Genomic DNA, 14,547 nt, shown 5'->3' on the forward strand with positions numbered 1-14,547 from the left:
CTCTTCATAGCACCACCTTTGTAAGAATTATATTGTTGCAATGTGCATAAATGCTGCTATCAAAAATTATGTAGCTATTATCAGAACCATGAAAGTGGTGGAATCCTTTTATTATTTAATAGTTCAAGGCTGGGAATCTGCAATGCCTCGGTATTTAGAAAGTTACATATCGCTTTCTGCAAAAATGCTATGTATACAGTCTAGAAAGTTGGATCACAAGAATTCAGCATTGTGCTTTACTTTGAGAAGGGCAATTTTTGACCTACAAAGTCTGAATTCTTTGTGTTACCAACCAAACCCAGGATGATGGCTAGGGAAAAAACCAGTGCTATAAAGCAGGTTGCAGGCTGGATCTTGCCCAGCTCTGAAGCAGATGAAACTCATTACCATCTGTTCATCCAAAATGAATTGCTGGTGAATGTCCAACTGCTAAGGGCTAAGTGTTCCTGTTTCTAACAATGCTATCAGTGAATAAAGTAAAATCCAATGGTGAATGCCTTGGCAACCTTGCTAAAGAGGTCATAGAGTAGACTGTGAGGAACACTTTTCACCCAGAGACAGACACGTGCCAGGGATTCTCTGGCCAGTACTAGGAAACTTCATTGTTTAAACTGGAGCCAGTTTAAACAATGGACTATTTATAATTGATTAGATTTGTGGATTGCCTAATCCCCAAATACATGGGGCTCTAGGTGATGTACAACAAGGTTAAAAACATCAATGCAATATTGTTTTAAAAAATCTATAAAACATTCCTTCCTATATTAAAGTGATCTCCAGATGGCATCTCTAATTAGTGCTTAAACCTGCTCTGGGTACCAGAATCCAGCGCAATTCCAGACCAGGTTTTACTTAAGGCTCAAGGTATGCTGGCTAGTGAAACTGCTATGGTTTAGGGTTGTCAACTCTGGGTTGGGAAATTCCTAGAGGTTTGGAGGTGAAGCCATGGGAATGTGGGGTTAGGGGAGGAGAGGTACCTCACTGGGTATGACACCATTGAGTCCACCCTCCAAAGCAGCCATTTTCTCCAGAACTGTAGCCTGGAGATCAGCTGTATTTCTTGGTGATCTCCAGGTCTCATCTGAAGGTTGGCAACCATATGGAAGACTCTGTTAAGCCTTGTGTTCTTTTCTTTGTTCAATGTGAATAAAGTTATACCACATTTGCATAAGAAAACCCTCATTCACTCCCTGAGAAATTGCAGCATCTGACACTATCAGGGATGAGCTATTTGGGATTGTATGCACATTGGTCATAAGAACATAAGATCCATGTTGGATCAGGCCAGTGGCCCATCCAGTCCAACACTGTATCACACAGTAGCCAAAAAACCCAGGTGCCATCAGGAGATCCACCAGTGGGGCCAGGACACCAGAAGCCCTCCCACTGTGCCCCCCCCCCCCCACAAAGCATACAGAGCATCACTGCCCCAGACAGAGTTCCAACAATACGCTGTGGCTAATAGCCACTGATAGACCTCTGCTCCATATGTTTATCTTTTTCAGGTAGAGAACAGAGATATACAACATTAAGCTCTATGATTGGCAAACAGTATGAAACCTTCAGACTGACTAGATCATTCTATAAATAATAATCCATCTGTGACCCTTGCCTAATACTGTCTGTCTGCCATCACTCAAGTACCTCTGGCTCCAGTTACAATGTAAAATCCCTTGGGGAATCTGAATTGGAGAAAAGATACTTTAGGCCTTGATTAGCCACCCACAGCTGGCCCTGACAATGAGCTATGAGGCAGACAAAAGTTATTTTAGAAGTCAAAAGAGAAATGCCAAGCTGCATTCCCACATTCAATGCATCTGTCTCAGTGACCTCATCTTTTGCTTTTGCTAGAATGCTTCTTACAGATCATTTAACACTGTAGCTTCTCCTGGAATTCCAATAAACCTGACACCTCCATAAAATGCACAATGCAATATTCAGTTATTTGTCTGCATCCAAAATAACTATTTTTCATTTTCCTTTCTGAGAATGGATTTCTATTTGAATTACTGGGTTGGGGAGAGGGGAGAACGAGAAAATAATCTCTCTTGCTTTCTTTTGGCAATTGATCTTTCCTTTGAATCAGAGTGTTGGATGATAACTAAGGGGCCATGTGATCTAACTCTCTGGAGAAGAGTTATCAGATGAAGATGGTGTATTCCAAAATCACTATAAGAAAATGTCCACTTGCAAGTGCATGGCTTGATTGGCAGGCTTTGTAAGCAGATTGAACCCAGTTACTATATTCATTGTATGGAAAGGACCCTTCCTCCATTTCAGAAGGATTGATAGGAGGGTAAAGGGAAAGACAAGCCCCAAATGCCCATGAACAGATAAAGTGGCCAACCTCCAAGTGAAGCCTGGAAATCTCCCAGAATTATAACTGATCTCCAGATTACAGATATCAGTTCCCCTGGAGAAAATGGCAGCTTTGGAGGGTGGACTCTATGGCATAATATCCAGGCCTTGGATTCAGCAGGAGTTCACAGGAGTGCAGCTCCTGAACCTTTCTGAGAATTCCAACTTCTCCTTCCATCTTGTCCATTGAATAGTAGGTACAGCTGCATAACAATCCTTGGATGAGCTCCACCACCTATTTTTCTACAAAACTACCCCTGATTATATCTCACTGAGGTCACTTCCATCCTCAAACTCTGTTCTCCCCAGGAATCTCCATACTTAAAACTGCAACTGTACTTCCAGATAGCGATTGTGTAAACCAGTTTTAAGATGAGTGAGTACATACCAGATTAAAACAGTATTAGCTCATTCAGTTTATGATGTTCAGTTCATCAGTTGGCTAGATTTGCGTATGAGTAAGAACAACAATTCTTTATTTTGTTTTTTAGGTGATGCAAGCATTTGCCAGGACATGCCTCTTCTATAATGGTAGTATTTGAATTAATATAGTTTTATAAAATGTTCCCCGAGGGCAGTTTTTAAAGTTGATCAAAAAGGTTGTAGTTGATTAACATAAGTGATAATCAATTAGCTGTTGCAGTAATAGTGTACACACAGAATTACTTGGTTACATTTTTTAGAACTTTAACAGAATTATAATACATTTCAGAATCAAATGACAATGCACAGTAAATAGTAAAAAAAAGAAATAAATAGATGGGCAGGGCAACTGTAATCCTGACACTACTATGGAAACCGTTCTTTAGACAGCCATTATGTCCTTAAGATCTATTTTGTTTGCTTATTCATTAACTATCATGTGACCAGATAGGAGTGGCTGACAGCTACTTACTCAGTCAAGAGCAATATTTAACCTCTCTGAAAGTAGATAGGGTTGGGGCAGGGAAGGCGGCAGAACCCAGAGTTGCAGGGCATTATATAAAAGGGCTATATCTAGAACACTGAAGACTGTCTCTTTTCAGATAGGGACAGAGAGACCTATTTCTGATTCAATGCCTCTACCATCTCCAAGCCCAGTGCTGGAGTTTTCAAAGTTGAACCCAGGGAGACAAAGGAGCACTTAGGATGGGGCCAGCAGGTGCCTTGTCCCATCTAGAGCACTTTTTTGTCTGGCCTACCCCCATCCCCATAGGCTGTTAATTTAGAATGGGAGCTTGTTTTTAGAATAGGGGAGGAAATCAGGAGAAACAAATTCCGACTTGGCTACTATGACCATTATTACCTTGGAGTGCTTAAAAAGCAAAAGGGATGCTTCAATGAAGGGCTGGACAACTTTTTCAGCATAGAGATTGAATATTCATCAATCATGATGACACCACTCCTCCCATCCCAAACACCTGCAATGGATGCAAATTGCCTGGGGAATGTCTATAAATGTTACTAACCTACCTTCCTAGGTAAGCTCCTGTAGAGAAGTGAATGTGTGCGCATGCGTGCATGCATACATGCATACAGAATCAAGACCCTCTTTATGGGGTGGATTATCCTTGGGTGGGGGGTAGAGTAGAAGCCTGAACACTTACTCTAAAAAATTCTTTGGTTGAGCCTGAATCCAAAGTCCCATAGGCTATTTCGGTCTGCTTAGCCAAATCTTCAGCACTTTCGATGGGAGACACCATCCTTTCCACGGTGAGGAAGGCAGCGAGGTTGGCAGTGTAGGAAGAGATAATGATGAGTGTGAAGAACCACCAGACGCCTCCGACAATTCGCCCTGAGAGAGATCTAAGGAAGAGGAGAGGCAATTATATCATTTTAAAATGGAGGGTGGTGGAGGGGAACCAGAAAACTTGATTCCTGTTTGAGTGAATGCTGAATACAAAAATCACAAAATGATGTACCGGTAATACACCAACAAGGATAAAGGGCAGCTAGCAAAAAAAAAAAAAAAAAATCAATAAAATGTTTAACAATACTGCTTATTTGAACAAATGCATTAAATCCATTCTATACCTATATATCATACTATGAAATCATTCCAAAGATTTGAAACAAGCTGCAGTTAAATGTTAACTCAATCAGTGGGTTCCAGATCGCAAAAACATCTGTCATAATTAAATCAAGTCTTCCTTTTTTCCTTCCAGAAAACAAGGGACATGTTTTTTGCTACTGTTTCTAGCCATTGTGCCTACAGAATCACATAAAGTTTGTTTGGAGAGAATGTATCCTCTGTTTCTGCAAAAGTATTCAAAGTGGCTTACAGAAGGAGTTTATGATAAATTCATAGCGTTGGCTGGAGTCTTAAAGGTCATCTAGTCTAATCCCCTTCCTGTGCAGAAAATCCAAAGCTTAGAGCATTCCTGAAAGTTAGCTGTGCAGCCTCTGCTTGAAACCCTTCAGTGACAGAAGAGAGCCCATTCCCTTGCCAGGCAATTGTTGGTCTACTCTTAAATTAGGAAGTTTTTCCTGCTGTCCAATCACAACCTACCATTCTGTAACTTAAGCCCATTGAATTTAGTCCTGTCCTCTGGAGCAGCAGAGAACAAGTCTTTGCTCATGTCTATATATTCAGGTATCTGAAGGGTGATTCGTAAGTGTAGGGATGTGTTGTTAGTGTCCAAGATCAAGTTAATTCATGCCATGATATTCTCCATTATGATGTATAGGTGTGAAAATTGGACAGCAAAGAAAGCTGATTCCATTGAAAGGTAGTCTTGGAAGAGAGTTTTATAGAGGCCATGGATTGCCCAAAGGCAGTGGGTTCTAGATCAAATCAAGCCTGAACTTTCCCTACAAGTAGAAATGACTAATCTGAGGATTTCATACTTTGGCTGCATCATGAGAAGAGGAGCCACCGGCAAACACAATAGTGCTAGAAAAAGCTGAAGGCAGCAGGAGAGAGGAAGACCCAACATGAGATGAATTGACTCCATCAAGCAAGCCACTGCCCTCAGTTTGCAAGACCTGAGCAAGGCTGTTATGACAGGATGTTTTGGAGAACGTTAATTTATAGAGTTGCCACAAGTCAGAAGCGACTTGACAGCACTTCTCACACACACACGCACACACACATACACATAGACACTGTGGCATTAAAATATATTAAAAACACAGTATTAAAACAGAGAAATATATCTAAAAGCAGCTTGTAGCTTTCTGCAGACAGGTGTTCAATAGTGAACAAAACATGCAGGAGGAAATGCTAAGACTTTTGCAAGAAATTTGTACAAATTCTGTTGTTGGGGGTGGTGGTTTGCAATACCTCCTTTACACACCATTAATACATACCTTGGCATTTCTATTATCTGACCTATGTTCCCATATAACAAGCCTAGTTGCAAAGTACCTTTTGGCTGCCATAACAATCAGGGAATGAAAAATTAGCTCTCTTTCTTGATTTTTGACTGGTTTTTATAACTGAAACTCTCCGTTAATTTGCCATGCTGTACTTTTTATTTCCATGCCAATAAAGATATTTGGATTTGGATACCTTGGCATTGCCCTGTTTATCTTAGTAAACACTAGTCACATCCCCCATGTCCATGCATCCACACCTCATTGCCAAAACGAATTCCCTTCTGAAAATTCTCCTCTGAGAATATCAGTAATTGGAAGGGTGTTGCTGAATGTTTTTAATCCAACATTAGTATGTGTCCAGTGATATCTGATTTCTAAACTTGGCTCTAACACTCAGTTTCAGTACTGGTAAGACCACAATTCTAAGGCAATTCCCTGGGCTCTGTTCTTTGAATCTGGCACCTCATTCATATCTGTGCGACTGCAGTATGAATCCTAATAGCTAATTTACAACTTGGTGTGGACTCCATTATTTGTAAACAATTAAACAGGTAACACTGACCATGGGAATTGTCAATTCTAGGTGTACATAAAATACACACTGTGTAGAGTAGCTCACTAATGAAAGGAGAACACCACTTGTGAATAGACATGATGCTGATAAGAACATAAATAGAACCTGCTGGATCAGACCAGTGGTCTATCTAGTCCAGCCTCCTGTTTTACACAGTTGCCCTAGAGAGCCAATAAATAGTGCACGGAGGCCAAGGCCTTCCCCAATGTTGCTTCCTAGCACAAGGTTTCAGAGGTTTGCTGCCTCTGAATACAGAAATTTCCTTTGTTTCCCATGGCTTGTAGCTACAAATAGGCCAATCCTCTGAAAATCTGTCTAATCCCCTGTTAAAGCTATCTATGCTTGTGGCCATCACTACGTCTGTTAGCAGTAAACCCCACAATTTAATACGTATTGAGTTAAAAAGTATTTCCTTTTGTCTATCTTGTACTTATTGCTCCTCAACTTCACTGGATGCCCCTGGGTTGTAGTATTATGGGAGAGTTCATTTTCTTCGCTTTTGGATAATTTTATAAACCTCTGTCCTGTCCCTCCTTAGCCTTCCTTTTTCTAAACTAAAAAGTCTCTCATTCTATCTTCAGTTTTTTCTCATAGGGAATGTGTTCCAACCCCTCCATCTTCTTGGTTGCCCTCTTCCCCAGCTCTGCAATGTCCGGTATGAAATAAGGTGACCGGCACTGGACACAGTATACCAATATTCATATCACCAGACAGATACAGACTGTAGGTAGAATCATAGAATTGGAAGGGACCTCCAGGGTCATCTAGTCCAACCCCCTGCACAATGCAGGAAAGTCACAAATACCGCCCCCCCCCCCAAATTCACAGGATCCACATTGCTGTCAGATGGCCATCCAACCTCTGTTTAAAAACCTCCAAAGAAGGAGAGCCCATTGCCTCCCAAGGAAGCCTGTTCCACTGAGGTAGAAATAAGGGAAGTCAGACTTGCATCCTGTGTTTTACTGACCCTACTGCTTGCTTCTTTAGCAGCATCCTGATATGCCGAAATCAAGCTGGTGCAACTTTTCCTGGCATGGAAATAAATTACAGGAAGACCTTTCCTCTTTTTACCTTGGAGTGTCAGGCTGCTGTTGAAGGCACACGCTGGGGGTGGGGGAGAGACTGGTAACTTGTTCTGCTTTAGTTATGCAGTAAGGATGGTTCAGACCATCTATCTATGCACAGGTTTGGAGGGATTGGGATCATCCTCACTGGCCCTGCTTCCGACCTCCACGTGTTAACTTGGCTATTTACATAGCGGATTTATTTATTTATTATTTATTTATTACTTTAGTTTTCTATCCTGCCCTCTCTGCAACCGAACTCAGGGAGTCTAACAGTCCATTTGCTTTGCCATGCTTTGCCAGGATGCATGTCCATTCTGCATTGTGCAGGGCACAGAGCACAGGTACAGTTTCTACATGCTGCAGCTCCATGCAGATGACTTGGGATGCAGAGTCAAGGCCAATAGGTGTTGACTGTGTGCTACTAGGTCTGAGCAGACCTCTTGTGTTTCCTCACAGTGGGCAGTGATGGAAAGTAGGGCTAGTGAGGGATTGTCTATTGGTCTAGGTCAGGGGTGTCAAACTCATTTGTTTCAAGGGCCAGATATGGGTCTTTGTGGGGCCATGTGTGTCATAAAATATAATGCCAGGTAGTAGAGTTATACATTTTATAAAGGACACAGACAAACACAATTAAAGATTTTTTAAAAAACAAAACTTAAAACATGTTTAAAACATTAGCAGTTCTGCAGTGTTTTGTTTAACAGTCTCTGATAACTGACAACTCTTGTTCTGAGGAGCCTCAGTCAAAAGAAGGAAGAAAGACTTGGCTTAGTAGTTCTGCTGTGAGATTCTGCTGTAGTTCTGCTGTGTGACTGACAAAGCAAGCTCTCCCTCCCCTCTTCCTTCCCAAGAGAGGAGCCGGAGAAAACAGAGGCTTTGCTCTGTAGCTGCTGTGTGATTGAGCAAGCCTGGCAAAGCAAGTTGTGTTGCAGAAGGAAGCAAGAGAGAGGGAGAAGGAAGCAGATGACAGCCCATTGCTTGTGGGCCTGATAGGACTCCTTCAGGGATCTGATCTGGCCCTCATGCTGCATGTTTGACACCCCTGGTCTAGGTGAAGCAACGGGAGGTCTCTAAATGGATAATATATGTTATAGACCATTCCTGAGGATTATTCCTTTCAGTCAAACCTGTCTACTTATCAGGGTTGGATCCAGGTTTTGTGGGACTGGAGAGAGGCAGGGAAGGAAAGTGTGGCAAGCGATGCTGGTAGTTGCTGCTTGGTGCTGCCATTGTTATGCCAGCAGAGAGAGAGCAGTGACAGCTGTTCAGAGCAGCAGCAGAGAAAAGGGGCAGGCAAGTTAGTGGCATCAGCTGCTGCTCTTTGCTGCCATCATTGCTTGCTTTTCTGGGGATGATCAGAGGGATCCGTCAGTCACTCAAGGGGTTCAGTACTGGAACTACCATGCAGGGTGAGTGGAAGAATTACCAACTCTCAGTTGGGATATTCCTAGAGATTTCAGGGGTGGTGCCTGGGGAGAGTGGAGTTTGTGGAAGGGAGGGAATTCAGAAGACTATTTTAGGGTTGCCAATCCCCAGGTGAGGGCAGGGGACCTCCCAATTTGGAGGTCCTCCCTCTGCTTCATGGTCATCAGAAAGCAGGGGGAGGGAGGGAAATGTCTGCTGGGCACTCCGTTATTCCCTATGGAGACCGCTTCCCTAGGGTATAATGGAGAATTGATCCATGGGTATCTGGCGCAGCTGTTTTTTGAGGTAGAGGCACCAAATTTGCAGCATAGCATCCAGGGCCTCTCCCCACACTACACTCCAAGTTTCAAAAAGATTGGACCAGGGGGTCCAATTCTATGAGCCCCAAAAGAAGGTGCTGCTATCCTTCATTATTTCCAAATGGAGGGAAGGCATTTCAAAGGTGTGCGGTCCCTTTAAATGTGATGGCCAGAACTCCCTTTGGAGTTCAATGATGCTTGTCACAACCTTGCTCCTGGCTCTACCCCCAAAGTCCCGATATTTCTTGAACTGGACTTGGCAACCCTAGGTATAATGCCGTAGAGACCAACTTCCAAAGCAACCATTTTCTCCAAAGGAATTGATCTCTGTTATAGGGAGACCGGCTGTCATTCCAGGAGATCTCCAGCCACCACCTGGGGGTTGGCAACCCTAAGTCAAGTGGGCAGCAGGTGGCAGAGCTTGCAGTTGCTGCGCCAGGATGTCAGGAGGCTGTCATCAGACACCACCAAAATCCTTGGGCAGAACAAAGCTAACCTATGACACCAGCCTAGCTGCTTGCAAGATTATTTTTTTTTAATTAAAATAAAGATTTCTTTTTGCTGGACCAAGCAAGCAAGAATGTAAAAATATTCATTGCAATGGAATTATGCATATAAAAAGCAAACAAACCAACAAAATATCAGCAAGCATTCCTGATCTGGCCCCCTTGAGAATTTGAGAGTCTAACTCCGATGTGCAGTGACAAGATGAGCCATCCTGGTGTGTTTTGTGTTAATTAGAATTTGCATGTCTAAAACCCACTGTTCCAAAGTATGCATATTTTTATTTAGCAATCTAGGCTCTATAATATTTCCATTTTAGCTACTGCTGTTCACAGAGAAGAACTGCAAATATTGAGTCGCTTCTGGTTTCTATTTGGTTTATAAAATTATGCAAATTGTCATCCTGCAAGGGTGTTTTCATCAGCTGAAACCTGCAGAGAGAATTTCAGTTTTGTAATCTAGGCTCCAGGGCTTTTTTTGAACCAGAATGAACAGGAACGCAGTTCCACCTGCTTTGGCACCAAGGGGTGTGGCCTAATATGCAAATGAGTCCCTGCTAGTCTTTTTCTGCAAAAAAGAGGCCCCATTAGGAACAATGGTGGCAGAGAAGCTGACTTCTCCTCCTCCACTACTACCACCACCACCACCACCTCCAGAACATTCGTCTCCAGCATGGTTTCCTTGTATTTGGCAGTATTCAGCCTGAATTTCCCATCTTCTGGGCATCATCCCTGCTGTTTCCTTAACTGCAGCTTCCCAACTCATCCTCAGCAACTCTTCAGGGTTATCTGAAAGTGGGAGGGGGGATATCTGCTGAAGACAGGTTCCCATAGGGTATAATGCAGAATCAGTTCATGGAGATCTGTGGCTTGGCAGGGGGTGCTTTTTTTAGGTAGAGGCACCATATTTTCAGCATAGCATCTGGTGGCTCTCCTTAAAACACCCTGAAGTTTCAAAAACTGGACCAGGGGGTCCAATTCTATGAGCCCCCCAAAAAGGTGCCCCTATTGTTCATTACTTCCAAATGGAGAGAAAAGCATTTAAAAGGCATGTGGTCCCTTTAAATTTGATGGCCAGAACTCCCTTTGGAGTTCAGTGATGCTTGTCACAATCTTGCTCCTGGCTCCACCCCCAAAGTCCCCAGATATTTCTTGAGTTGGATTTGGCAATCCCACCAGCAACAACAGATGCTTTTTTTGTCAGTTTCCTATAAGACTATTCCTGTAAGACTAATGCAATGAAATTCATTGGCAACAGGTTCAGGGCAAACCAAAGGAAGCATTTCTTCACACAATGCATAATTTCCTCATGGAATGAATTACCATGGTGCTGATCAGCTGATCAGCCACCAGAGAGAATGCCTAGGAGTATTTGAAGGGATAGTAGGCTTGACACAATGTCCTGTCCCAGTTCTCATTTAGACCATCTACCAAACACCTATTGGCAACAGCGGACATTCTGCAAACTAATTGGATTTCATGGGAGATCTGTTTCAAAGGCCCTTCTACTGACAGAGGGATTGGAACCCTGCAATCCACTCTTTTAACATAGCAATGAACTGATCCTAACAACCTTACATTTACTCCCCTCACTTTCATAACACCTAAACCCAGGGTACAGCAGAATACCAAACTGAGTGCACAAGCTGCAATCGTGATGTGCCCAAAATGCATGAGAACATAAAACTATCACTAGAGCCCTGCTGAAGCTGACCAGTAGTCTCTCTAGTCCAGCATCCTGCTTTATACACTGGCCAACCAGTTGTCCTGAAGGGTCAAACAAATAGAGTGTACAGGCTTAGGCCCTCCCTGATGCTGCTTCCCAGCATGGGTTTTCTGAGCCAAAAGTTCTGTTCCTGAAAACAGCTTTAGTATTAGAAAAGTCGATGTGTCCCCTAAGCAAAATTGCACCCACCCACCATGAAGAATCAACATATACTGGAACAGACAGCTTGGCTATATATGTTAAACTCACAAATGAAATCAGTTGCAATTAAAAGCGGGCTTGCTGATAAAGCTGTTATGAGATCAGTGTAAAGAGGATGTATTCATTTACCTTGAGAGGAAAATTTCAGCAGAAGCATGGGGTTAAAACGATAGCAAGTTAGCAATAAAGACAAAAAAGAGAGAAGCATTATTATGCAAATATCACCTTCTCTTTACAGAACAGTATATATATAGAGGCATGCTTAATCTTTACTGCAAACGGCATGACTTCTCTAATTCTATTCTCAGCAACAATTTATACTTCTCTCTTTCTTCAGACATGCTGGCCTTGGGCTCCCTCAGTCTGTACTGTAATTAATCTGGAGCTCTTGAGGATTAATTCCATTTACACTAATGGAAGTCAAGGAGCTGGAGTCAAAAACCACAAGCATACGACAGTCCTGCGACTGACTGGCTGTAAGAAGGACAAGAACTTTACATGCTGGCCAGAAGGCCATTTGCGTGAGCTTCGCCCTCCATCCTCTTCACTAAACCTGGAGCCATCTGGTGATGGAGTTTTTTGCCTTGTCTTTCTGCAGCTGTAGTCATGTCACACAAAGCACACTGCTTTTGAAAATAACGAACTGTACAAAAAGAAGGGAAGTCTATTTTTATTTTAAAGTGTAGATATTCCAGTAGGTGAGATCAAGCCCGCTGGTGTACCTTGGGCAGGCCTTTTGATCCCAGATGCCCAGCACAAGTATGTTTCTAATGGCACTTTTGACATAATCACTCAATGAGAGTTGCAAACCCTTTTTTGTTTCTAACCCTTTGACTAGCCAAAAACATCCACTTCACACATGTCCTTCTAGCTTCAAATCAAGCTTTGTTCAGATATTCCACCAGGCACCATGATAAGGATTATCTTCCTGTTTTGGGCCCTCACGGATAATGGAAATGTAGCTGGGGGTGGGTGGGAGAATAATTGATCACAAAAGGGCAATGGTTTGCCATTCATGAATTAAATATGTGTTATTTGTTTTCTTGTATTTTACAGTTTTAGCCTGTCATTTTAAATTGTTTTAACTTTTGTTGTTATCCGCCCTGAGCCCACTTGTGGGAAAAGGTAGAATATAAATTAACAAAAATAAATAAATACTAACTTCCCATTGCCTTCAACAAAACAAACAAGGGTTATGCATGTTATACATTACATCAGTGATACAAAATGGCTAAGGAGCCCATTCTTAAGCAGATAGCTGGGGTTCCAAGGAACTAGCAGGACATAGCGGTTGATTGCTATAATTTTATTAGGCTACAGTACAACAACCAGGGTTTTTTTTGAGCAGGAACACACAGAAATGCAGTTCTGGCTGGCTTGGCACCTGTGTGAAACAATGGTGACTTCAGGGGGCATGGCCTAATATGCAAATGAGTTCCTGCTGGGCCTTTTCTACAAAAAGCCCCAACAACAGCAATTCTACAAAAAAAGTCCTGACAACATCAATTATCACATTCTGGTGGCCTGTGGAGGGGGTATTTTTGTCTGATCCAGGTTGGGGAATACCTGGAGATTTTGGAGATGGAGCCTGAAGACAGCGGGATTTGGGGTGGGGAGGGACTTTAATGGGGTATAATCCCATAGAGTCCAGCTTCAAAGTAGCCATTTCCTCTAGGTGAACTGATCTCTGTGGCCTGGAGATCAGTCGTAATGACTGGAGCTCTCCTGCCACCACCTGGCGGTTGGCAACTCTAGGAGGAGGGAATGCAGAGGAAAATGGCAACTGATAGAGCAAACATGCAAAATTTCAGTATGGACCTCTGCACTCGTGGCAGCAATGACAGGGAACTGCGGCCTCCTCACCATGTGGATACAGTTGAATTTAGCCTGGGAAATGCTTTATAAATGCAATTTATTTACTGAAATAGCCACACTAAATACTTACCTATTACAAATCTAACTAGCTGTTAGGTGTCACGATTTCCACACAAAGGCAGCTGAATGCCTACAGCAGGAAACTGAAAAACGAGGTTCCTCCCAGAATGTCTGAGACCATCTTACAATACTGTATGTTTTTCATTCAGGAACTGTATTCCAGTGAAGCAACAACAGAAGTCTAGAACTGCTTTTAACAGCCATGTACAAATTTTTGCTATAAACTGGAAAATCATAAAATGGATGCACTATGAAAGGATCTTTTGAACAAGCGACATCTTTAACTTCATCCATAGAAATAATATGCAAAGGCAGAAGAATATTACACAAATGGCGAAGATTCTGTTAGCTTTTTCTCACCATCATTCTCATCACTGAAGAAACAACTTGCTGTAGCACTTTTTAAAAAGTGGTTTATTTCTACAATGGATTGGATTAATAATTTGCTGGAATAATAAATGTCAAGACAGCCTATAGTCCTATATTATTTTCATCTTTGCAAATTTCAGTCTCTGGCAAAAGTTATTAAATTGTGTTACTGTATTCTAAAATGTGTTTAATGGGTGTGGGGGGAAGGTCTGTCACTTTGGTTGTGAGAATTACTGTGAGGAAACTTTTCTCTCTCTTTTTTGGATTGCTGACATTAAGGATGCCTTGGATGAACAAGTCAGAAGAAAAAAAGACACGGTCACCATGAATAAGAATGCCCTATTTCGGTACAATCTCTAGGTGTACATTTGGAGTGAGAGACCTTAAGAGTACAGACAACTAATATTTCTACATCCATTTCCACCACCAATTTTCATGCTGTCAGCTTTCATTTTTCAACACAGTCTGCACTCTTGTTTAAAAGTGTGAGGAAACACTGCAATCCTGAGGGACACATGTTGAATTTATGTGAATGTTCATCAATGCTATTCAGACAAGACATGGGGAGGTCTGTAAATTGGTCTCTAAGCATTTTTTTTTTAAATTGGTAAACAGCAGCCACCTCTTGCCCCAATACAGATGATCTCCATGGCATGGAGATGAGGGTTTATACCTGCACAGATTTATTTAGCTCATATGCCCTTCCCCAGACGTTTGTCCCACTGAGGTATGTTTCTCCAGGCGTGGCAAAAATAACTGAAGAGAAGGCATTTGAACATAGAAAAACTGTGTT

The 14,547-nt window shown here is 42.2% G+C and overlaps 1 protein-coding gene across 8 annotated transcripts in view; it reads right to left on the reverse strand.

The window, feature by feature from the left end:
* Positions 1 to 14,547, reverse strand: part of GRIA3 (glutamate ionotropic receptor AMPA type subunit 3) — a 259,885-nt gene that overhangs the window by 42,557 nt on the left and 202,781 nt on the right. For all 8 annotated transcript variants that reach the window (XR_009555986.1, XM_060250297.1, XM_060250296.1 and 5 more), the window contains exon 12: positions 3,945 to 4,143. Coding sequence is in view for 7 of the 8 variants with exons in the window: in XM_060250297.1 (XP_060106280.1) it covers positions 3,945 to 4,143 (199 nt within the window). In the remaining variant the exon portion in view is untranslated. The remainder of the gene's footprint in view (positions 1 to 3,944; positions 4,144 to 14,547) is intronic.

Source organism: Heteronotia binoei, chromosome 11 (assembly GCF_032191835.1).
Source record: "Heteronotia binoei isolate CCM8104 ecotype False Entrance Well chromosome 11, APGP_CSIRO_Hbin_v1, whole genome shotgun sequence".
Lineage (NCBI taxonomy): Eukaryota > Metazoa > Chordata > Lepidosauria > Squamata > Gekkonidae > Heteronotia > Heteronotia binoei.